Source organism: Rhinoderma darwinii, chromosome 12 (assembly GCF_050947455.1).
Source record: "Rhinoderma darwinii isolate aRhiDar2 chromosome 12, aRhiDar2.hap1, whole genome shotgun sequence".
Taxonomy (NCBI): domain Eukaryota; kingdom Metazoa; phylum Chordata; class Amphibia; order Anura; family Rhinodermatidae; genus Rhinoderma; species Rhinoderma darwinii.
Genome location: NC_134698.1, coordinates 61,582,538 through 61,605,931, shown reverse-complemented (window position 1 = coordinate 61,605,931; position 23,394 = coordinate 61,582,538). Strand labels below are relative to the sequence as shown.

At 40.8% G+C, this 23,394-nt stretch overlaps 1 protein-coding gene across 9 annotated transcripts in view; it reads left to right on the top strand.

Annotated features, from left to right (window-relative positions):
* Positions 1-23,394, top strand: part of MAPKBP1 (mitogen-activated protein kinase binding protein 1) — a 140,938-nt gene that overhangs the window by 81,240 nt on the left and 36,304 nt on the right. For all 9 annotated transcript variants that reach the window (XM_075844845.1, XM_075844842.1, XM_075844843.1 and 6 more), the window contains 6 exons: positions 8,481-8,538; positions 10,517-10,687; positions 18,346-18,483; positions 19,785-19,967; positions 20,104-20,264; positions 21,609-21,798. In XM_075844845.1, coding sequence (XP_075700960.1) covers positions 8,481-8,538; positions 10,517-10,687; positions 18,346-18,483; positions 19,785-19,967; positions 20,104-20,264; positions 21,609-21,798 — 901 coding nt within the window. The remainder of the gene's footprint in view (positions 1-8,480; positions 8,539-10,516; positions 10,688-18,345; positions 18,484-19,784; positions 19,968-20,103; positions 20,265-21,608; positions 21,799-23,394) is intronic.

The following is a 23,394-nucleotide window of genomic DNA, read 5'->3' as shown; positions in this document are numbered from 1 at the left end:
TTAATTATGACCCTCAATTCCATTCGTCATTTAGCCCTTTTATTAATGCTGTCGTAGTATCTGCCAATACTACCTCTTGGGGTAGGACATTCCATAGTTTCGCTACTCTAACTGTAAAGAACCCTTTTCTATATTGATGTGTAAGTTGCCTAATAGAGGGGTAATATTAGAAGGTATTTATAGACGGGTGATATTACATTGGAATCACATGTTTTTAGTTCTCTTTTGTTATAGACCTAAAATCTTATTTACTTTTGCAGCTGCTGCTTGACATTCGTTATCTCCGGTTTTATTCCATTTAACCATGTAACTGTACGTGATAATTAAAGGGAAGTATGGAGCGGGCCTACAGGCTGAGCTCGCTTCATACATAGCGCTGCAAAACTGATTACGCCCATTTAATCCCTTGCGATTGTGGCATCTAAGGAGTTAAGAGGGGGCGGTCCCCTTCGATGGCCCACCGCCCCCGATGGTTGTGACGGCCGCTTGGGGCCTAATGAAGGCACCCAGGTCTGCCATATTTGTACTCCTATCAAGACCTCCGGGAGGGCTTGAAAGGAGCCTGTCAAAATAAAGATGTACTGCAATATTAGTATTGCAGCATATAGTGCCAGCGGTCCAAGCATCGCTGGTTCAAGTCCCCTAGAGGGACTAATAATAAAAAAAAAAAAAAAAAAAAGTTAAATTAGTTAACTTAACTAATTAGTTAAATAGAAAAGTTTTTAAAAAAACCAAAACCCTTTTCCCACAATCACAATGTAAAAAAAATAAAACCTTAACATATCTGGTGTCGTTACGTCCGTAAAAGTCTGTATTTTTACAGTATAACATTATTTAACATGCACGGTGAACACCATAAATACAAATAATTAAACCGCCAGAATCGCTGTTTTTTAGTCACGCCATCTCCAACAAAAAATGAAATAAAGTGATCAAAAAGTCTCATGTACCCCAAAAGCTTGCCCTGCAAAAAATAAGCCCTCATACAGCTCAATCAATGGAAAAATAAAAAAGTTATGGCTCTCCGAATATGGCAGCACAAATATTATTTTTAAGAATCCGTATTTTCCTTGTAAAAGTAGTTAAAGGGAGTCTGTCTCCAGAATTAAACCAGTAACCGTGTGTTGTAGAGGAGACTAACCGGTTTCTAACGTTTATTTTCAATTTCTGCTTGAAGAGCATCCCTGCTCTTCGGCGCATGCGTAGTACTGCCGATTAGAACGGAGAGCAGAAAGATCGTACTGCGCATGCGCAAGAGCAGGGACGCGTTCGCGTTAGACAGTACGAGGCCAGGCATGAACGCGCCGATTACGCTGCCTGGCCCCTGTCAATCAATGTAGGGAGGGAGGGGTTTGAACTGGGGAGCCACATAAGAGCACTTACTAGCAACGGTGACACCCTCGTTGCACCTAAATGCTCATTTGCATAAAGTTAATAAACTGATTTCTCTACAAAGAAAGCAGTAAGCAGAAATTGAAAATAAGCGTTAGAAACAGGTTAGTCTCCTCTACAATACACTGTTACTAGTTTAATACGGACATTCTGGCGACAGACTCCCTTTAAACATAAAATAAAACCTATCTTAATCTGGCATTGCTGTAATTTTATTGATCCGCAGACTAAAGTTAACATGTCGTTTTTACCACACGGTAAACGCCGTAAAAACAACCACCCCCCCCCAATAATAATTGAGGAATCGCAGTGTTTTCCCCATTCCGCCCCACAAATACATTTTCCCAATCGCATATATGGTACAATAAATGTCATGATCTACAAATCGTCCTGCAAAAAACAAGCCCGCATACGGCTATATCGACGGAAAAATAAAAAAATTATAGCTTTTGAAAGGTGGGGGTGGGGTGGAACAAAAGTGAAATACCTGAAGGGGTTAATGTATATGCAGTAATAGGATTATAGTGGCCTTGGTGCATTACGTTACACTTTTTTTTTTTTTTAACACTAAAAATCATCTGCCATGTTTTTGCCCATGCTATCAAGGTCTTTCTGTAATATTTTACAAACAAAACTTTGTAGGCTACTAAAAAAAAATGAAACCGCAAAAATTGACACTTTGCTTTCAATCCCATCCACAAGGTCATTACTAAAGAGATTAAAAAGAAACAAGCCTAACCCAGATCCTTGTGGTACCCGCTGCTGACCTAAGCCCATTTTGAGTGTGTACAATTTACAACGCCTCTACATTTTTGTAATTTTAGAATAAATAATTTTTCCCCAAAAATAACATTGCTCTACCGGGAACACTAAAAAAAAAACATTTCTCAAAAATATATTTGATGGTAAAAAACCTTTCATAAGACTTCCAGTGAATTATTAATGCCAATCAAATAAAGTTTTTCATTTTTAGTGAAAACTTAAATAGTAAATGTTGTAATCCTGGTACACCGCACACTGTGATTCTATTACTCCTGGAACATGACATCACTTTCTCCTCGTCCCCTCCTGTCTGGTATAGTCATTCCATTTTACATTTAGTTTATTAGTAAAACATCATGGTTTCCGGTGTTTGACTTAGGACACCCACATGCTTTGTAGCAAGTTGCCGTTGGGATTTTATCAACTGACGTGCCAACAGCATGCCTGGCTGCCAGCCTGGCATCCAAAGCCTAGCTAACTAAATGGCGACCCGTCTGTTCCATTATTTCAGGTTACAAGCAAAACAAAAATAATTACTTAGATATTTAAATTATATTGGTCAAATCAAACATGTAGTTTAATAAAACTACAATGAAAAATTGGTTAAAAAAAACAAACCTCTTTAAAGTGAACCGGTCACCACACTTGTCCCCTGTAAAATAAACCTAGAGGAGAGGAATATTCCCCTCAACAATGATAGAAGTTTTAGTACTGTTCATGTTGTGTTTTCCAATCACATGACAAATAAGAAGTTGTCAGGCTTAGATAAACCTGGCTGCTTTTTACCAAAAACAGCGCCACACCTGTCCATGGGTGGTGTCTGGTATTGCAGCTTATTTTTTTTCCAAAATTTGTATTCATTTTTCCACAAAACAATAAGAAAATGCAAAAACTAAAGAAAATGGTCCCAAAATGACATATATAATTTATAGAGTGACATATCTCTCACACAGACGTAATACTATCTGCCAGTAGATAACACTCATAGTCCTTAAGCTGTAGAAAATAAAGGAAATTATACATTCCGGGCCCATACAATGAGTCAAATCTTAACCGATATAATGTTATTCCAGAGAAAAGAAAGAGAAAATAAGTTACAACAACAAAAAGAAACCTATTGAACATGTCTACCAAATATGTACCCGATATGGCGACCGTAAATGTAATATCCTGCTGTTATACTAATATTGAAACCCATCCTATACATCGTATTACTGAGATCAGTATTATGGTCCCCCTCTACGAGTTTATGGTGATAGGCCAGTGTTCCAACCTACTAATTATACTCTTAAACAATACACAATAGTTTACAAATGAATATCCAGCGATGGTTGCGACAACCTCCTTTGAGTTATTGAGGCCCTATATTGGGTCCAGGGTTCCCAGGAAGAATTAAGTTTAGACTAGGTATTGGATCGAAGAGCATGCATACGTTCCATCACAATGTTGTTTTCCACTAGATTTATAAGCTCACAAATAGAAATGATAACATTCAGTTTCCATGCCCTAGCAATAAGTAGCCGTGCTGCAAGAATAATGACTGGTCACTACTTGGAAATCTTTTGGGATCACCTCCATATTTAGAAAGCAGAGTGCCATTGCAGGCTCAGAAGGGATCACACAAGATCAAGATGCGATCATAGAAGCAGAACTAAATACCTTAGACCGGAGGAGCGAATACCTGGGCAATACCACCACATACAGTGAAGGAAATAAGTATTTGATCCCTTGCTGATTTTGTAAGTTTGCCCACTGTCAAAGACATGAACAGTCTAGAATTTTTAGGCTAGGTTAATTTTACCAGTGAGAGAGAGATTACATAAAAAAAACAACAGAAAATCACGTTGTCAAAATTATATACATTTATTTGCATTGTGCACAGAGAAATAAGTATTTGATCCCTTTGGCAAACAAGACTTAATACTTGATGGCAAAACCCTTGTTGGCAAGCACAGCAGTCAGACGTTTTTTGTAGTTGATGATGAGGTTTGCACACATGTTAGATGGAATTTTGGCCCACTCCTCTTTGCAGATCCTCTGTAAATCATTAAGATTTCGAGGCTGTCGCTTGGCAACTCGGCTCTTCAGCTCCCTCCATAAGTTTTCGATGTGATTAAGGTCTGGAGACTGGCTAGGCCACTCCATGACCTTAATGTGCTTCTTTTTGAGCCACTCCTTTGTTGCCTTGGCTGTATGTTTCAGGTCATTGTCGTGCTGGAAGACCCAGCCATGAACCATTTTTAATGTCCTGGTGGAGGAAAGGAGGTTGTCACTCAGGATTTGACGGTACATGGCTCCATCCATTCTCCCATTGATGCAGTGAAGTAGTCCTGTGCCCTTAGCAGAGAAACACCCCCAAAACATAATGTTTCCACCTCCATGCTTGACAGTGGGGACGGTGTTCTTTGGGTCATAGGCAGCATTTCTCTTCCTCCAAACACGGCGAGTTGAGTTAATGCCAAAGAGCTCAATTTTAGTCTCATCTGACCACAGCACCTTCTCCCAATCACTCTCAGAATCATCCAGATGTTCATTTCCAAACTTCAGACGGGCCTGTACATGTGCCTTCTTGAGCAGGGGGACCTTGCGGGCACTGCAGGATTTTAATCCATTACGGCGTAATGTGTTACCAATGGTTTTCTTGGTGACTGTGGTCCCAGCTGCCTTGAGATCATTAACAAGTTCCCCCCTTGTAGTTTTCGGCTGAGCACTCACCTTCCTCAGGATCAAGGATACCCCACGAGGTGAGATTTTGCATGGAGCCCCAGATCAATGTCGATTGACAGTAATTTTGTATGGCTTCCATTTTCTTACTATTGCACCAACAGTTGTCTCCTTCTCGCCCAGCGTCTTACTTATGGTTTTGTAGCCCATTCCAGCCTTGTGCAGGTCTATGATCTTGTCCCTGACATCGTTAGAAAGCTCTTTGGTCTTGCCCATGTTGTAGAGGTTAGAGTCAGACTGATTAATTGAGTCTGTGGACAGGAGTCTTTTATACAGGTGACCATGTAAGACAGCTGTCTTTAATGCAGGCACCAAGTTGATTTGGAGCGTGTAACTGGTCTGGAGGAGGCTGAACTCTTAATGGTTGGTAGAGGATCAAATACTTATTTCTCTGTGCACAATGCAAATAAATATATATAATTTTTACTATGTGATTTTTATTTTTATTTTTTATATAATCTATCTATCACTGGTAAAATTAACCTAACCTAAAAATTCTAGATTGTTCATGACTTTGACAGTGGGCAAACTTTCAAAATCAGCAAGGGATCAAATACTTATTTCCTTCACTGTATGTATATAAGAACCTTTACACCCTCCAGCACCCCTCCGAGTATCCTGAGCTAGATTTAGCAATTTGTGATGGGGTCAAATACCACCTCAACAATAATGTTTGAAAAGCTTCCCAATGTTGAGCTCATTTAGATACCTTCCTTGTCCACGCAAAAGCCCTACCCCAATCCTCCAAGGAGAAAGTGGACTGTAAATCCCTCTCCCAATTTGTACAATACCGTGGCTTGCTGAGGGAGACCGAGGAACCCAAATCCCCATAAGAACCAGAAATACCTTTCATCTTACACTTAGAGTCGAATAGAAAACTATTGGCAAATGAGGGCAACATAGGTGTTATGGTGGCAATAGAGATGAATAGATGTCGTATATGTAAATAGTTATAAAAATCCTTATTTGGGATTGAGTATTGACTAGAGATTTCTGAGAATAATTTTAAAGTTTGACCAGCGAATATCATATGGAAGTGGGAGATCCCTCCAGATACACAATTATCCAACTTAATATCTGGCAATTCCGATACCAAATATCGCAAAGGCAAATTTTTTAACTGGATCAAAGCAGTTATAGGAAGTTGAGTAACCTAACTGTGCCATATTTGTATGGAGGATTTAACACTAGGCGACATCATAGGTGAGTTAGTGGGTACAATGCGCGAGGTCACACCAAACAATAACTGCAATGGACGATCAACCATTTTTTGCTCAATCTCTTTCCATCATTTGGTACCTCAATTGATCCAACATAGAAGCCCAATAGTATTTTTGGATTTCCGGCAGCCCCATACCGCCATTTCTCCGAGGTCTGAACAAGGTATGCGTCCTTACTCTCTGCTTTTTTCCCGACCATATGAAAGTATTAACCAAGCGTTGGAGGCTTTTAAAAACGATCTAGGGGGGGGGATTATGACTGTCCGGAATAAATATAATATAACGGGTAGAACCATCATTTTGATTATTGCAATTCTGCCTGCCCACGAGATACAGGCATGTGAATACAATTTTAAAGCCTGAGGGATGCTTTGTAGTAATTGGGTAAAGTTATGTTTGAAAAGGAGATGAGGAGTTAGTGAGAGATAAACCCAAAAACTTGATTTTGTGCGTGTTCCACGTAAAGGGAAACATACGACCTATAGTGGACTGAACATCTGGGGGGATACCCACACCCAGCAACTGGGACTTTGCGCAATTTACTTTGTAATAGGACATAGTACCAAATATGTTTAGAGTGGATTGTACTTCTTCAAGGGAGGTCAAAGGGTCCGATAATGAAAGAATCACATCGTCCGCATAGAGGCCAATTTTATGTTGTGAATGACCTATCTGAATACCATGAATCAACGGATTATTCCGTATAGACATCGCCAGTGGCTCCATAACCAAGGCAAAAATTAAGGGTGATAATGGACAACCTTGTCGGGGGCCATTAGTGATCAAGAATGGATTAGACAAAAAACCGGAGGCCATAACCTTTGCAGATGGAGAAGAATACAACGCCATGATTGCCGTTTTTATAAAACCTGTGAACCCGAATTTATCTAGAACAGCATCCAAGTACCTCCAGTTGACCATATCAAATGCCTTCTCCGCATACAGAGCAAGGAGCACAGAAGGCACTCGATGGGTCCTAGCCCAATGTACCAGATTAGTAAAACGTCTAGTACCGTCCGGTGACTGTGTATCCAGTACAAACCCCACTTGATCAGGATGAATCAGATCTGGAAGCATTGTGACTAACCGATTAGATATCATCTTAGCATATAACTTAATATCCGTGTTCAGTGATGAAATCGGCCTAAAATTAGCAGGATTGTCAGATGTTTTACCCGGTTTAGGGATGGTGATTACCGTTGCAACCAACATTTTAGCGGGGAGCGAACACGCTACCACTGCCTTATTATATACCTCAACCAAAGTAGGGGATAACATCTCCACATATTTTTTTAGAATAAAATGCAGGGAACCCCGTCCGGCCCCTTGCGCCTTTCCTATTTTCAGCCCCGCTATGGCCTTAGTCACTTCTGCGACGGTGAAGGGAGTTGTTAGAATTTCCTGGTACTCCACTGAAAGAGAGGGAAGACCCAAACCACCCAAGAATCTTTCTATTTCCAATGTACAAGGTTGATGTATCGTAGCATCCTCTCTCAGATTATAGAGTTTATGGTAATAATTATGAAATTGTTCGCTTATATCAAGAGCATTTGTAAACCGATGACCCCATTCATCTAAAATAAACGCAGTTCTCGGTTTGGCAGATTTTTTTTTTTTTATAAATTCTGGCCAGGAGAGCTCCAGGCTTATTTCCCTGGAGATAGAAACCTAACTGCAGTATTGCAGCTTATTTTCATTGAAGTGAGTGGTGCTGAGCTGCAATACCACGCACAAACTGTAGGCAAGCGTGGTGCTGTTTTTGGAAGAAAGCTACCATGTTTTTCTAATCATGAGCAATCCCTTAATTAAATCCCAAACAACACCACCACCATATGAGAATCAAGAACTGTTGGTGTTTGTGTTCTCCCCCTCCCCAAAATAAAAATAAATTGTGGTATGGTTAGTTTAATAGAACTTTTTTAACTGGCCCTAGATGACCCTGATATTCCATCAACCACACTGCAACTTTAGCCATGACACAGGTCGCGCGACTAAAGATCTCCGCGTCGACCTTCCTGCATCGCAGGTAACGAAAATCAATGTGGCCGCGTTGTGATCTGTAGGCTGCCGCAACAGTTGCATGAAATCCGCCAGGTTCAATGACTCATTACCTCATACCAGGCAGGGCAACACGGCGATCTTTGGTTGTGCTACCTGTGTCGCCTCCAAAGTCGATGTGTAGTGCTAACCTTAGTCTATGAACAGGCTGATAATCCGGCACTTTTACATGCCTCCATAAACTTGTGATATTATAGAACTTTATACTTTTTAATTTATTTTTAGTACTGTCACAATCACATTTCCCTGTGGGAAATGAAAATAGTTATTGTCTTATTGTTCTGAGTTTACAGGTCTTACCGTTCTTTCTCTTTCTTCTTTCAGAAAAACAATCACCGCACTCGCATTTTCCCCAGATGGAAAATTCTTGGTTACAGGAGAGGCAAGTTGTTGTTTTTTTTTTTTACTTCTTTTTAAAGGAATATGGAGTCTTATTGCGTGTCATTTTTCATTCCAGTTTTGCCTTTTTTCTATCACTTGCTACATTTACAAACTGAATACGGTCATTCCCATCACAAACCCCTAATGTGCACTGGATGACCTTCTTGGGATCCATGGGGTGGAAGGAGTTGGACCCCCACTGATCCTAAGAAGGAGGAATCTTGTGTACCCTCTAAATAGCTGGTTAAGAAATTTTCATTTCACTTTATAGGAGATCAAGAAACCGCTACGTGAGCGTGCTCAGCTGTTCTCTAACCTCCCATAGAGTATAATGGGGAGGGATGACGTGCAAGCCTCATTTCGAATCGCAAGGGGTCCCTTTGGTTTAATCAACCAGTCAAACATTTGACAGATCAGATCAATATGCCATAAATGTGGTAGGAAAACTCCTTTAAAGAGACACTCCAGCAATTATTTTTTTTTATTGTGGTCACAGTTTGTACATTATACCTAGTAAAAGGTTGGGCCTTGCCATCCTCTCACATTGAGCATCTCATAGAAATGTATCGTGAAAGAGCCTTCCGGTCCACATAGCCGATGCTGTAGGAATGGGGCGGTCACGTGACCAAATTGCAGCCGGGATATTTCTGCAACAAAGCACCCGGTAAGAGGAGGGCCTTTTACAAATGGTGGCCAAAATAAAAATAAATTGTTGAAGTGTCTCTTTAAGGACTATAGGACTGCTCATTACAAATACTTGACACTCTTGGAAATTTTGAGTTGAAATCTCTTAAAACAATTGAAGTCCTGTAGTTGTACTGATGAGAAGGTGAGACGTTATCGATGGTTGGAGTGACTTGACTAAAATGTAAACCTATTTATAGATGATGGCGTTGGGTGTCTTTAGGGTCCTCCATATCCATCCTTTTTAAAGAAAAAACATTTGCTAAAACGAGGCTGTGTTTTTCTTCCCTGATTCACATTGCTGGGCAGAACAGATGCTGGTCGTTTCCATCTAGTCACTGCCCTGTTTCTCCAGGATTAGGTCTATTTTTAGTCGATCCCAGATGTTGCCGACATGTCCAATAAAGTAGATGAAATCATATTAACAAGCCACCAAATCTCCTAAAATGTCACAAGTTCCAATGTACAGCATAAAATAAAACCTCTCCCAGCTTCCAGTGGTTACCCACAAATGATCGCTGCCATGTGCAACTTCCAACCTTTAATCCTATGTTCTTGGATATTCTCGTTTAAGCAATTTGTCAGGGATTCCTGGCCACATATGGTAAGTCGCTGAAATTATGATGTGCATCTTATAGGATTTAAAGACGCAGGTTTAACAGAATCGGCGACATTACCATATTTCTATTAGGAAAGGCTTGAAAATTCTGTCATCTTTAAAGGCTTAATATCCCTTAGGAATAATCCTTTACTCGTCATTGTGCTGCCTAACTAATGGGAGACCTATATTCTAGGTCAAAAAAGCATTTTATAACTTCATATGGTCATTTGCAAACCACGGCTGCTCAGTACTGATAAATACCTTATGAATGGTCCTTGTCCCTTTTTTATTTCGTTTTTCATTTTGTTACTTGCCCATTAGCACTACAGCTAATTTCAAGCAAATTAATGAATATTTCTGTGCGTAGTCTTTTTGATTTGACACGTTTTGCCAATTATAGGGGTTTACTTGGAGTCCAATACTGATGGCCTATCCTTATGATAGGTCATCCACATGCGATCCATGTGGATCCCTCACCAATTAGCTCAATGAAGGGCCATAGCGCTGCAGCAGCTCAGTCCTGTTCGTGTAAATAGGACTGAGCTACAGTACCAGGCACAGCCACACGTATGTGCAGCGCTGTGTCCGTAGAAACAATGATTAAACGTTAATGGTAAGGACATGCCACTAATATTTGACTTCCAAAATACCCCGTGTCTTATATCTGCTGTTGTGACCCTTTTTTCGTTCACAGAGCGGGCACATGCCTGCGGTGCGGGTTTGGGATGTGGCTGAACGAACACAAGTAGCAGAACTTCAAGAACACAAGTATGGCGTTGCCTGCGTTGCTTTCTCTCCTAGCTCCAAGTACATAGTGTCCGTTGGATACCAGCATGATATGATTGTCAATGTGTGGTCATGGAAGGTGAGTACCAATTTGTAAGACCGAACAGTGCACTTGATAAATACTCTCACAATTCAAATGCTTTCCTTTAGCAAAGGACAGATCAGCTGCCACAGTTTGTGTACCACCTTTATTATAAAGGGGTATTCCCATGATAAAAAGAGATGGCATGTCACTAGGATATGCCATCACTTAGATCCGACTGCTGGCACTCCACCAATCCTCAAAATAAAGGGAATTAATGGAGCTGTGTTGCAGTTCCTGCTCCGCAATTCTCCCGAGCCACAGGGGCTTCTGCCTCGATGTATAGGTAATCAGCTGGGGTACTAGAGGTTGGACCACCTCCGGTCATTAAGCATTGGCTTATGCTAGTGATTTGCCATCCTAACTTCTCACGGGAATACCCTTTTAAGCTGGCCATACATGTTCATGTCTCGCCAACACCTACTGTCTTTTCAGACTTACCGATGAGGTGGATGTCCAGCCCTTCCTATTTTCTTTGAGTAATGGGAAGGATCACGTAGTAAGATAGTACATCTCCCCTTGCATGATATCAAGTCTTTTTGGTTTTTATATTACACTCTACACAATGGGATCTACACCCCAATCATTGCAGTGGACCAGAAAGTTATGTTATTTATGGCCTTATTCATGGCTCGATAGGCCAATAAGATAATCGGAGGGATCACAGAACGGAGGATGGAAAAAAAAACGGGGAAGAAGAGGGTGTCGGTTAACTGAATAATTTCTGCTAGTTGTGACTTGCGCCTCATGCACACGACCGTTGTCCCGCTTGATGGACTTCACGGACCCATTCACTTTAGTGGGTGAATCGGGTCTGTGAAAAATGATCTGAGTCTCCGATCCGAGAAAAGATAGGACATGTTCTATCTTTCCTCGGATCACTGAGGGGACTCGACCGGCGCACAGGGTCGTGTGCATGAGGCGTTTGGTTCGTGGTTTCGAACAATCTGCCCGATCTGGTGACATCTGGTCCCTGCAGCCTACCTCGTATTAGTTAGACTAAAATGGTCCATCACCAGTCCTGCTTCTGCTGCATCTTCCAACACGTCTAGAAAAAAAGTAGAATAATATTAAATGGGACTCGCTTTGAACACATAAATAGGGAAATATACCAACAGGGTTTAAATTCGGCACCCGTTTTATAAATACAGAAGTGGCACTGCTATGTTAGCAATACAAATACCTTGCATAGTGAATGGTCATGAAGTTTTCAGAATGGTCACCATCAGCCCTCCAGATATAGATTGCGTCTTCTAGTCTGAACAAGTTTTCTGCATCTATTAATGATACCAGAGGCCAGATATTCTCATACAAGTTATTTGTTCTACTCAGACTGCATGTAATCTTCTAGACTATTATATGTAAGGCCCCATGCACAAGGCCTTGCCCGTAATCACGGGCCGCGATTGCGGGCACGGCCGGCCGCCCGCATTATGGGAGCACGGACTGTAAAAAGTAAAAGGTAGGTCATGTCCTATCTTTTGCAGCGCACTTCTACGGCCCGGACACCTTCCCCGTAAATAAACAATGGAAGTGATTGCGTCCGTAATTGCGGTACACAATTACGTACAATTTTTACTGTCGTGTTACTTAACCTGTAGATGAGACCTAGCTTCACAGCCAGACATGGTATTACAAAAGTTAGCACTTATTTTCAAGCACTCGTTATCCCCTTTAGCTAAATGAGGATTTAATGCAAACACTCAAACATACAATGATGAAGCATATCCAGCACTTGTTCATATGTTGTAACCTTTGCATACGATATATGTTGTTTTTTTTTGCATTTTTAAATCGGCCATCTAGGACAGCGCCATAATATCCTCCGGTCATTCGCTTATTAACGCAAAATTACATTTTCCAACATATTGCACGTTATCAATGCAGTGGCCTGACACTTTACTTGAGAAAAGGGAAGGGTTCGACCACTACTGCGCTAGACGCATAGAGAGGTGTCTGCTTTCTGTCAAGACATCTTCCTGTCATCAGATGTTTTGAGAGATCTCACCATGTAGGGCGTTGTTCAGTCTAAACGAAAAACACATAAGTTGCCTCCATCAAAATCTTGTTTGGCAGCTTTCATGAGTGTACGTACCATAGCAGCAGACTGTGCAGCTGTTATGGGGCCTCTAAAGAGATGGGGCCCAATGCAGGTTGGACTTGTCCCATTTTTAATGGGTGATGAGGGATATGGTCTCCGCAGGTGCTGCAATGTTAGCGGACAAGGAAATGAAAAATGTACTCAAGTCACGAAAATGAGATGGGGGAACCAGGACCTCCTTTCTTGGGTGGTTAGTGGTGGTATCAAGCGGAACATCGAAGAAACCATATCTTTGCTATGGTGCCCCTCTACTTGTATGTACACAAGTGGCTGATATCACGTGTGTTTTCTTAGCGGTTGTCCAATATTGGTGCTGTGTAATTTATGGTAATACAGAAATCTACAGCTCATTTATTAAAGTGACATGTCCCAAGTTTTGATTGGTGGGGATCCGAGCACTGAGACCGCCACTGATCGCTAAAACGAAGCAGCAGAAATGCTAAAGTCTATGACTTCGCACACCACCTGCAATGAAAGCCAGCGATCAGTGGGGGTCTTGGTGCTGGGACTCCCACCGATCAGAACTTCTGACATGCCACTATGACATGTCAGTAGTTTTTTTAAAAGTTTAGTTACCCTTTGAGTGTTACATAAAGCTTTATAAGGTGTATCCATTAGTCTCAGAACATACTGTCCTTGGCAGGAAGGCTGTGCCTACAGTGGAATTATTATTTTTGGGTGTCTTGTTTTTCAGAGAGAAAATGTAAATGTCCTTTAACCCCTTAACGCTCCATGACCTACTATTAGGTCATGCTAACTGTAGCGTTCGCGCTCAGTGACCTAATAGTAGGTCATGGAGTAAACACGGCGCCGTTCGCGCGGGGCGCGTTCATGAGCTGTGATAGCTGCTGTTTCCGACAGCAGACTATCACTGCTCAATGTGCCGGGACCGATCGCGGAGCTCCCCCGCCGATTAACCCCTCAGAAGCCGCGTTCAATAGCGATCGCGGCTTCTTAGGGGTTAATCCGCCATCGCCGGCCTGCTACACGATAGCGGCCGGCGATGGTGACTATGGCAACCGGACACCAAACAATGGCGTCCGGCTATGCCATAGACGGAAGCCTAGTGGGTCCTGACAACGTCAGGACCCACTATGCTTGCTGTCAGTGAGTAGCTGACAGCTCTAATACACTGCACTACGCATGTAGTGCAGTGTATTAGAATAGCGATCATGGCCTCGTGCCCTCAAGTCCCCTAGTGGGACAAAGTAATAAAGTAAAAAAAAAGTTAAAAAAAGATGTGTAAAAATAAGAAAATAAAAGTTTTAAAAGTAATAAAAGTAAAAGTCCCACTTTTTCCCTTATCAGTCATTTATAATTAATTTAAATATATAAACAAACAAATAAACTATACATAATTGGTATCGCCGCGTCCGTAACGGCCTGAACTACAAAATTATTTTGTTATTTATCCCGCACGGTGAACGCTGTAAAAAAATATATTAATAAACCGTACCACAATCACAATTGTTTGGTCACTTCACCTCCCAAAAAATGGAATAAAAAGAGATCAAAAAGTCGCATGTACCGAAAAATGGTAATGATTGAAACTACAGTTCGTTACGCAAAAAATAAGTCCTCGCACGGCTTTATTGATTGAAAAATAAAAACGTTCTGGCTCTTAGAATAAGGTAACACAAAAAGTGAATGATTGTTTACAAAACGTATTTTATTGTGCAAACGCCATAAGACATAAAAAAAAACTATAAACCTCTGGTATCGACGTGATCGTATCGCCCCGCAGAATAAAGTGAATATGTCATTTATAGCGCACGGTGAACGCTGTAAAAAAAAAAGTATACAAAAACAATAGTAGAATTGCTGTTTATTAGTCACCACGCCACCTAAAAATGGAATAAAAACTGATCAAAAAGCCGCATGCACCCCAAGAAAACTACAATGGATTCCTCAAGGGGTCTAGTTTCAAAATTGGGGTAACTTTTGGGGGGTTTCCAATGTTTTGGCACCACAAGACCTCTTCAAACCGGACATGGTGCCTAATAAAAAAGAGGGCTCAAAATCCGCTAGGTGTCCTTTGCTTCGGAGGCCGGTGCTTCAGTCCATTACCGCCTGAGGGCAACATGTGGAATATTTCTCTAAACTGCAGAATCTGGGCAATAAGTATTGAGTTGCGTTTCTCTGATAAATCATTTTGTGTTATTAAAAAAATGGTATAAAAAGAGTAAATTTCACCTCTACTTTGCTCTAAATTTCTGTGAAACACCTAAAGGGTTCATAAACTTTCTAAATGCTGTTGTGAATACTTTGAGGGGTCTAGTTTCTAAAATGGGGTGTTTGATAGGGGTTTCTAATATATGGGCCCCTCAAAGCAACTTCAGAAATGAACTGGAACCTAAAAAAATAAATAAATGAGGCAATACTTCGCTTCTTACATTATACGGATAATGAGCCGTGCCCACCCCGAGATTACCCCAGTTTTGACCGTTTGTGTAAACGGAGACCCCTATTAGACCGTTTCAGTGCCCGGTTTTCCCAAGCATACACCCCCGAGAAGTGTTTTTCTATTGATGAGTCCCTGGTACATTTTAAAGGGAGTTTTCAATTCCGCCAGTACCTGCCAGGTAAGAGGGCAAGGTATGGCGTGAAGATGTATAAGCTGTGCGAGAGTGCATCAGGGTATACCTACAGATTTAGGATATATGAAGGAAAGGCCACCCGCAAACCAGACTGCATCCTGGACTACAATAGGTACATGGGAGGGATGGATTTGTCAAATCAAGTCCTGAAGCCCTACAGCGCCATGCGGTGTGGTATAAGAAGCTGGCCGGGCACATCATACAGATGGCTTTGTACAATGCGTACGTGCTACGTCGATGTGCAGGCCAGAGGGGAACTTTCCTGGAATTTCAAGATCTAATCTTTAGGGACCAGGAAGGGGGGGCACCCAGTACTTCTGGAAGTGAGGCCACACGCATCGTACCAGGGCAACACTTTCCAGGAGAAGTTCCCCAAACCGGTGGAAAGGGAAAGAGTCAAAAGAGGTGCAGAGTCTGCTATAAGAGGGGGATAAGGAAGAACACAATATACCAATGTGACACGTGTCCCGAAAAACCAGGGCTCTGTATAAAAGATTGTTTTAAAATGTATCATACATCCCTTGATTTTTAATTTACCCTGATGCACTCCGCACAGCTTACCCCCCTCATCTTTCCCTTCTGAGCCCTGCCGTATGCCCAGGCAGCTGATAACAGCCACATGTAGGGTATTGCCGTACCCAGGAGAACCCACATTACAATTTAAGGGGTGTATATCTCCGGTGGCGCATGCTGGGCACACTATATTGGACACTGAAATGGCATATATATATATAAAATTGCAAATCTCACACTGCACCATCTGCTGCGCATTATCTTTTACACAGTACCTGTGGGGTCAAAATGCTCACTACACCTCTAGATGAATGTCTTAAGGGGTGTAGTTTTTAAAATGGGGTCACTTCTCGGGGGTTTCAACTGTACTGGTACCTTAGGGGCTTCTGCATACATGACTTAGCACCAGAAAAGCTCCAGTAGGCCAAATGGTGGTCCTTCCCTTCTAAGCCCTGCCGTGTGCCCAGGCAGCTGATAACAGCCACATGTAGGGTATTGCAGTACCCAGGAGAACCCACATTACAATTTAAGGGGTGTATATCTCCGGTGGCGCATGCTGGGCACACTATATCGGACACTGACATGCCATATATATATATAAAATTGCAAATCTCACTCTGCACCATCTGCTGCGCATTATCTTTTACACAGTACCTGTGGGGACAAAATGCTTACTACACCTCTAGATGAATGTCTTAAGGGGTGTAGTTTTTAAAATGGGGTCACTTCTCGGGGGTTTCAACTGTACTGGTACCTCAGGGGCTTCTGCATACATGACTTAGCACCAGAAAAGCTCCAGTAGGCCAAATGGTGGTCCTTTTCTTCTGAGCCCTCCCATGGGCCCAAACGGCAGTTTATCACCACAAATGGGGTATTGCCGCACTAAGGACAAATTGGGCAACAAAATGGGGTATGTTGTTCCTTGTGAAAATAAGAAATTTTGATCAAAAATGACATCTTATTGGAAAAAATATCATTTTTTTCATTTCACAGCCCAATTCAAATAGGTGCTCTGAAAAAACTGTGCGGTCAAAATGATAACAAAAACCATAAATGAATTCCTTGAGGGGTGTAGTTTCCAAAATGGGGTCACTTCTGGTGGGTTTCCATTGTTTTGATACCTCTGGGCCTCTGCAAATGCGACATGGCACCCGAAAACCAATCCAGCAAAATCTGGACTCCAACAAACACATAGCGCTCCTTTCCGTCTGAGCCCTCCCATGGGCCCAAACGGCAGTTTATCACCACAAATGGGGTATTGCCGCACTAAGGACAAATTGGGCAACAAAATGGGGTATGTTGTTCCCTGTGAAAATAAGAAATTTTGATCAAAACTGACATCTTATTGGAAAAAATATCATTTTTTTCATTTCACAGCCCAATTCAAATAGGTGCTGTGAAAAAACTGTGCTGTCAAAATGATAACAAAAACCATAAATGAATTCCTTGAGGGGTATAATTTCCAAAATGGGGTCACTTCTGGTGGGTTTCCATTGTTTTGATACCTCAACACCTCTTCAAACCTGGCATGCTGCCTAAAATATATTCTAATAAAAAAGAGGCCTCAAAATGCACTAGGTGCTTCTTTGCTTCTAGGGCTTGTGTTTTAGTCCACGAGCGCAGTAGGGCCACATGTGGGACATTTCTAAAAACTGCAGAATCTGGACAATACATATTTAGTAGTATTTCTCTGGTAAAACCTTCTCTGTTACTAAAAAAAAATTGAATAAAATTGAAATTCAGCAGAAAAAATGAAATTTGCAAATTTCATTTCCACTTTGCTTTAATTCCTGTGAAATGCCTGAAGGGTTAAAAAACTTTCTATATGCTGTTTTGAATACTTTGAGGGGTCTAGTTTTTAAAATGGGGTGTTTTATGGGGGTTTCTAATACATAGGCCCCTCAAATCCACTTCAGAACTGAACTGGCACCTTCAAAAAAAGGCTTTTGAAATTTTCTTAAGAATATGAGAAATTGCTGTTTATGTTCTAAACCTTGTAACGTCCAAGAAAAATAAAATAATGTTCAAAAAACGATGCCAATCTAAAGTAGACATATGGGAAATGTGAACTAGTAACTATTTTGGGTGGTATAACCGTCTGTTTTTCAAGCAGATGCATTTAAATTCTGAAAAATGCTATTTTTTGTAAATTTTCTCTAAATTTTGCAATTTTTCACAAATAAAGACTGAATATATCGACCAAATTTTACCACAAACATGAAGCCCAAAGTGTCACGAGAAAACAATCTCAGAATCGCTTGGATAGGTTTAAGCATTCCGACGTTATTACCACATAAAGTGAAATATGTCAGATTTGAAAAATGGGCTCTGAGCCTTAAGGCCCAAACTAGGCTGCGTCCTTAAGGGGTTAAAAAGCTGACGGAAACTCATTTACTTAAAATGTCCTTCACACTAAAATTTCCATTTTTCTTTTTCTCCTTTAGAAAAATGTTGTCGTAGCAGCAAACAAAGTATCTAGTAAAGTAACAGCAGTTTCCTTTTCCGAAGACAGCAGCTACTTTGTAACTGCTGGGAACAGACATGTGAAGTTCTGGTACTTGGATGAAGCAAAGTCCTCTAAGGTAACTCCAGGAAAATGGTGACCGCTCTGGGAATATTGCATTTGGCTATTTGTTGGGTTTCCATGACTGGAAACTGTAGACCTGTGTGAATAAAACATTGACATTGTCAGCACATACAAACTAATGTATCAATATGACTAGTAGTAATGCCCTGGTATCTATGCATTAAAAAATTACTATAACTTTCGATGTAGAATCTGGACATCTGCTTTAAAACTGCAGAATGGGTCGTTTTTGTTTTTTTTTTTTTGTTTTTTTTTCCCAGAAACAGCGCCACTCTTTTCCTTGGGCTGTGTCTGGTATTGCAACTCGGCCTCATTCACGTGAATGAGCCTGAACTGCAAATACCAGACACCGCTTATAGGCCAGAGCGATGCTGTTCCTGGGGAAGAAAAGACGACCTATTTTTCTCATACAAGCCCTTAAGATCCTGGATTCAGGTTTTAACAGAGGGTGGATTGGCAGTTATCGGAAAAGCTTCCCCTTTTTTACAGCAGCGATCTCTATCTTCTCTTATGTGCTAAACGAAGAACAGTCAGAGCATAAAAAGTTGAGTGCTTTAAAATTAGTTTTATCAGCGGTTATAACAGTACTAAAACTGTAAATAGTGTTTAATAGTGTGAGCCACTTAAGCTCCTACTTTACACACAATTGTGCATTTTTGTCGTCACCCTAAAATATTTCAGATATAAAACAATAGGGATAAATGTAGAGATAATTTCTTCATAAAATATAAGCACATCATATGAACCAGCAGGTGTATGTCCATGAGCTGTCGTCCTGGCCAGGGCAGAGTGGCAAATGTGGCTATTGGGCAGCACGGTGGATCAGTGGTTTGTACCGTTACCTTGCAGCGCTGGGGGCCTGGGTTCATATCCAACCAAAGACAACATCTGCATGACGTTTGTATGTTCTCACCGTGTGTGGATTTCCTCCGACAACCTAAAACCGATATGGAATTTAGATTGTGAGCCTCAATGGGGATAGTGAGTGTGTACAGCGCTGCAGAATGTAACAGAAATAAATTGATATATCTGCACCGCATGATTGTTTAAACAAGAACAATTGTGGGAAAGCCAGCGGGAACTGAAATGGGGGACACCATGATAGTAAAGCGCTCAGTTGAGGTTTTATAAACTTTTCAGAAGTCAAACCACAATATATTTGGCTAATATTTTGATTGAATATTTTGACACATTTATCAAAGCCCGTCTTCATGTAATATGTTTTTGTTAGTTTTAAATTTGTTTTTTCTTCTTCTTTTTTTTTTTTTTTTTTTTTCTACATCCCTTTCATTTTAGGTGAATTCTACTATTCCTCTGCTGGGGCGCTCAGGCCTATTGGGTGAGCTCAGGAACAATTTCTTCACAGACGTTGCGTGCGGTAAGGGAAAGAAGTCGAGCAGTACCTTCTGTATAACGTCCTCTGGGCTTTTGTGTGAATTTAATGACCGAAGACTTCTGGACAAATGGGTAGAGCTCAGGGTAAGTCTTTCTTGTAAAACTTGAGTCAACTGTACATGGTTACCATAGAATGTGCACCCAAAATGTTGGACCTATGTTTTAAATTAAAAAAGGTGCAAAACCGCTGTTGGGATCACTGTATGTTCTTTCGTTCCAGACCACCATGGCAAGTTGCATCATTGTCAACCAGGACTATATTTTCTGTGGTTGTGCCGATGGGACTGTGCGCATCTTTAACCCAAACAACTTGCACTTTCTTAACACTATGCCAAAGCCACATCGCCTTGGAGTGGACATTGCCACTGTCACTGAGGCCAGGTAAGACCAAACGGCAAAGCTTTCCTGATGAATTTGACTTCTACTGTGTTTTCTAAAATAAATTCACCCCCCAATCACCAAGTGAAAACAACAGTTTGCTGTGTGTGCTGCCCCAGAGGCAGCAATGTTCATGTCTAGTCCTCCCCTCCGGTATACATTATGCATTTACTTAGGATTTTGGTGCTTTGCATATCTCAAATTGAGTGAATGGAATTCAGCTTGGTATTTTCTAAAGTGGATTTTCTCCGGAAGAACAGTCATCCCTTTGATCCACGTCTCTGCGTGTGGGTTTCTTCTCTCCTGACCCCCAGCCCACAGCTGCCTGGTCTGGCTTTGAAAAGATCCACTGTTTTCTTCTCCAGACTTGAAGTGTTAAATTTTTTTTTAATTGACCTCTTGGATTTACAGCCTTGTCTTTAAAGCAAAAACTATTATTTGTAGAGCGATGTCTCTTCCCGTCCCCCATTTTCGCATGTCTGCAAATTGTACAGAGAAACTTTTCAAGTCCAGCAAAGTTTTCACATCTGTCTCAGTCTTCATGTTGTATGTGATAAAAGGAGCCTTCGCATCAGCCAACTGTGGGGATAAATCCTAGCCCTTTAAAATTGTGCAATATCGCTGACGGCTAAGTGAGTCACGGATATGAGAGGATGGCGCTGTGTATGTTTTACTACTACTACTGGCCTCCATTGATTATTCATAAGGGTAGTGATTGTGTGTGTTCAATGTGCTGCAAGTGGAGAAAACTACATTATATTGAGATAATGATAAAGTGCAAGCCTAAGGCGTCATGCACAAGGGTTTATTACAACTTCCGAGTTATATGGAGAAGTAATACAGCACACATAGACTTCTATAGGGCTCTTCTGTTACTCTATATGCCTCTGGTTTTTTTTATGCGCAGGCATTGGGGTTGATCTGTTTTTTAATGTGCTTTGAAAGGATAATCTCTCCATAATAAGGCGGTGTATGGAGACTTTAACCAAATTTCTGCAGCTCTAGGGTACAGAGCCGCAGGGACTTTGATAACTCCGTACAGCCTCTGTATACGTGGCTCTGCTGAGTACATAAAGGCTTAGGGGGGCTCTCATATTTGGTTACAGTTAGGTAGGTCTTGATTTTCCAATTAAGCACACGAAACAAAAATATAGTTCTTGTACCTACCGTTTTGAAAGAATAAAAATATCTACAAAATAAAAAAATATTAAAATAAAAATATTATATGTGTGTGTGTATATATACTGAGCATACAAAGCCAGTTTAGAACTATGTTTTGATTTACTGTTTCCACTTTCGCTCATACCAAATGTATGCTCATGCAACCTCTACTCCTACTCCTACCAGCCGCCTGTTTTCCAATGCTGCAGATGCCAAGTACCCGGACACCGTTGGCATGACTTTTGACTCCACCAACCAATGGCTGTCTTGTGTGTACAATGACCACAGTCTCTATGTATGGGACATTAAGGATCTGAAAAAAGTGGGAAAAGTCTACTCTGCGCTGTACCATTCTTCCTGTGTATGGAGCGCTGAGGTATGCGCATGCTAAGCAAATGAAAAAATGTAATGGAACGGTTGATTCACTATTGATCTAATTAACCTATCGAATGTTGTATTCAAACAAGAACACTTGTTGCGTGTGCCCTGAGGGTTTTAAGGATCAACGTACTTATAAAACAAAGCAGATTATTGTAGGTTTACAGTAAAATTATTTGTAGAATCACTTCACACTTCAGGATTTTTTTTTCTTTCAATTATATTTATATATAATTGTATTTATTTTCAGGCTGTGTATTGATACGCCTTAAAAATTATGCCCCTGAAATCCGTGGTCTGTCCTTTTTTTTTTTTTTTTTTTTTTTTTATTTCAATTTTCAATGGTTTTGCTAGCTTATCCAGAACTTCCGTGGATAATAATGGGGGTGGGGTGGTTTCTGTCCTTTTTAGTAGGGTATCTTACAAAAGATTGTCTCAATCCGGTAACCCCTTTATAGTATTGTACAAGTGGTAATACAGTTTTATTATTAGAAGAATATATGCTGCCATTATTCCCAGGGCTGCCTTTCTGTATTACCAAAATGCCTCTGCTTGTAAAAGGACTGACCCTGATAACAGGACTATATTTGAGAATTGATATTTAAAGGTAGAAAACTCAGTTTTTTTTTATATACTTATGAACTATTTTTCCATTAATTCCTTACCACTGCAGACATTTTTTTGGTGTTTTAATTTTTTTTTTCTCCCCACCTTCCAAAAGCCATAACTATTTTATGTTTCTGTCGATATAGCTGTATGAGTATGTTTTCTTTGTGGGACAAGTTGTAGTTTTTACTGGGGAAACGAGAAAAATGTCTTTTGTGGGCTGAAATGGGAAAGAGCGCTGATTTCCCAATTGTTTTTTTGGGTTTCGTTCTGATGGTGTTCACTGTACGGTAGAAAGACATGTTCACTTTATTCTGCGAGGCAATAAGATTACGGCAATACCAAATTTTAATGTTTTTTTTATGTTGTACTAGTTCTGTTTTTTACTACGTTCGCTATGCAAGTAAAATGTTATATTTTAATAGTTCTGACTTTTATGGACATGGCGATACCAGTGTAATTTATTTAAAAAAAATTGACATTGCTTCTGGAAAAAATTTTGTTTTTTTTTGTTTTTTTTATATAAAAAAAACTAACTTTTCTTTTATTAGCCCCCCTAGGGGACTTTGAACCAGCGAACATTGGATCGCTAGCACAATATATCACAATACTAATATCGTGTTTTTTACCGGCTCCTATTAAACCTTCTGGCAGGGCTTAATAGGAGCACAAAGATGTCAGACCTGAGGGCCTACATTAGGTCCCCAGGGTGCCATGACAACCAGCGGCACCCCGCAATTGCATCGCGATCTGTCTTTCTGACCGTTTCGATCGAAGGGGTTAATCGAGCAGGATTGTAGTAATGTACGAACCCGGTTGTTGCAGTGAAGTGTCAGCTGTCGCATACAGCCTACACCCGCAAATTTATGGAGTGGGCTCAGCCTATAAACCCGCTTCACACTTTCCCTCCCGGCATCTGCAGTATATCTTTTGCGGGAACGGGTTAAACCATACAACTAGTATGTACATTTCCTTTATGTTGATTTTT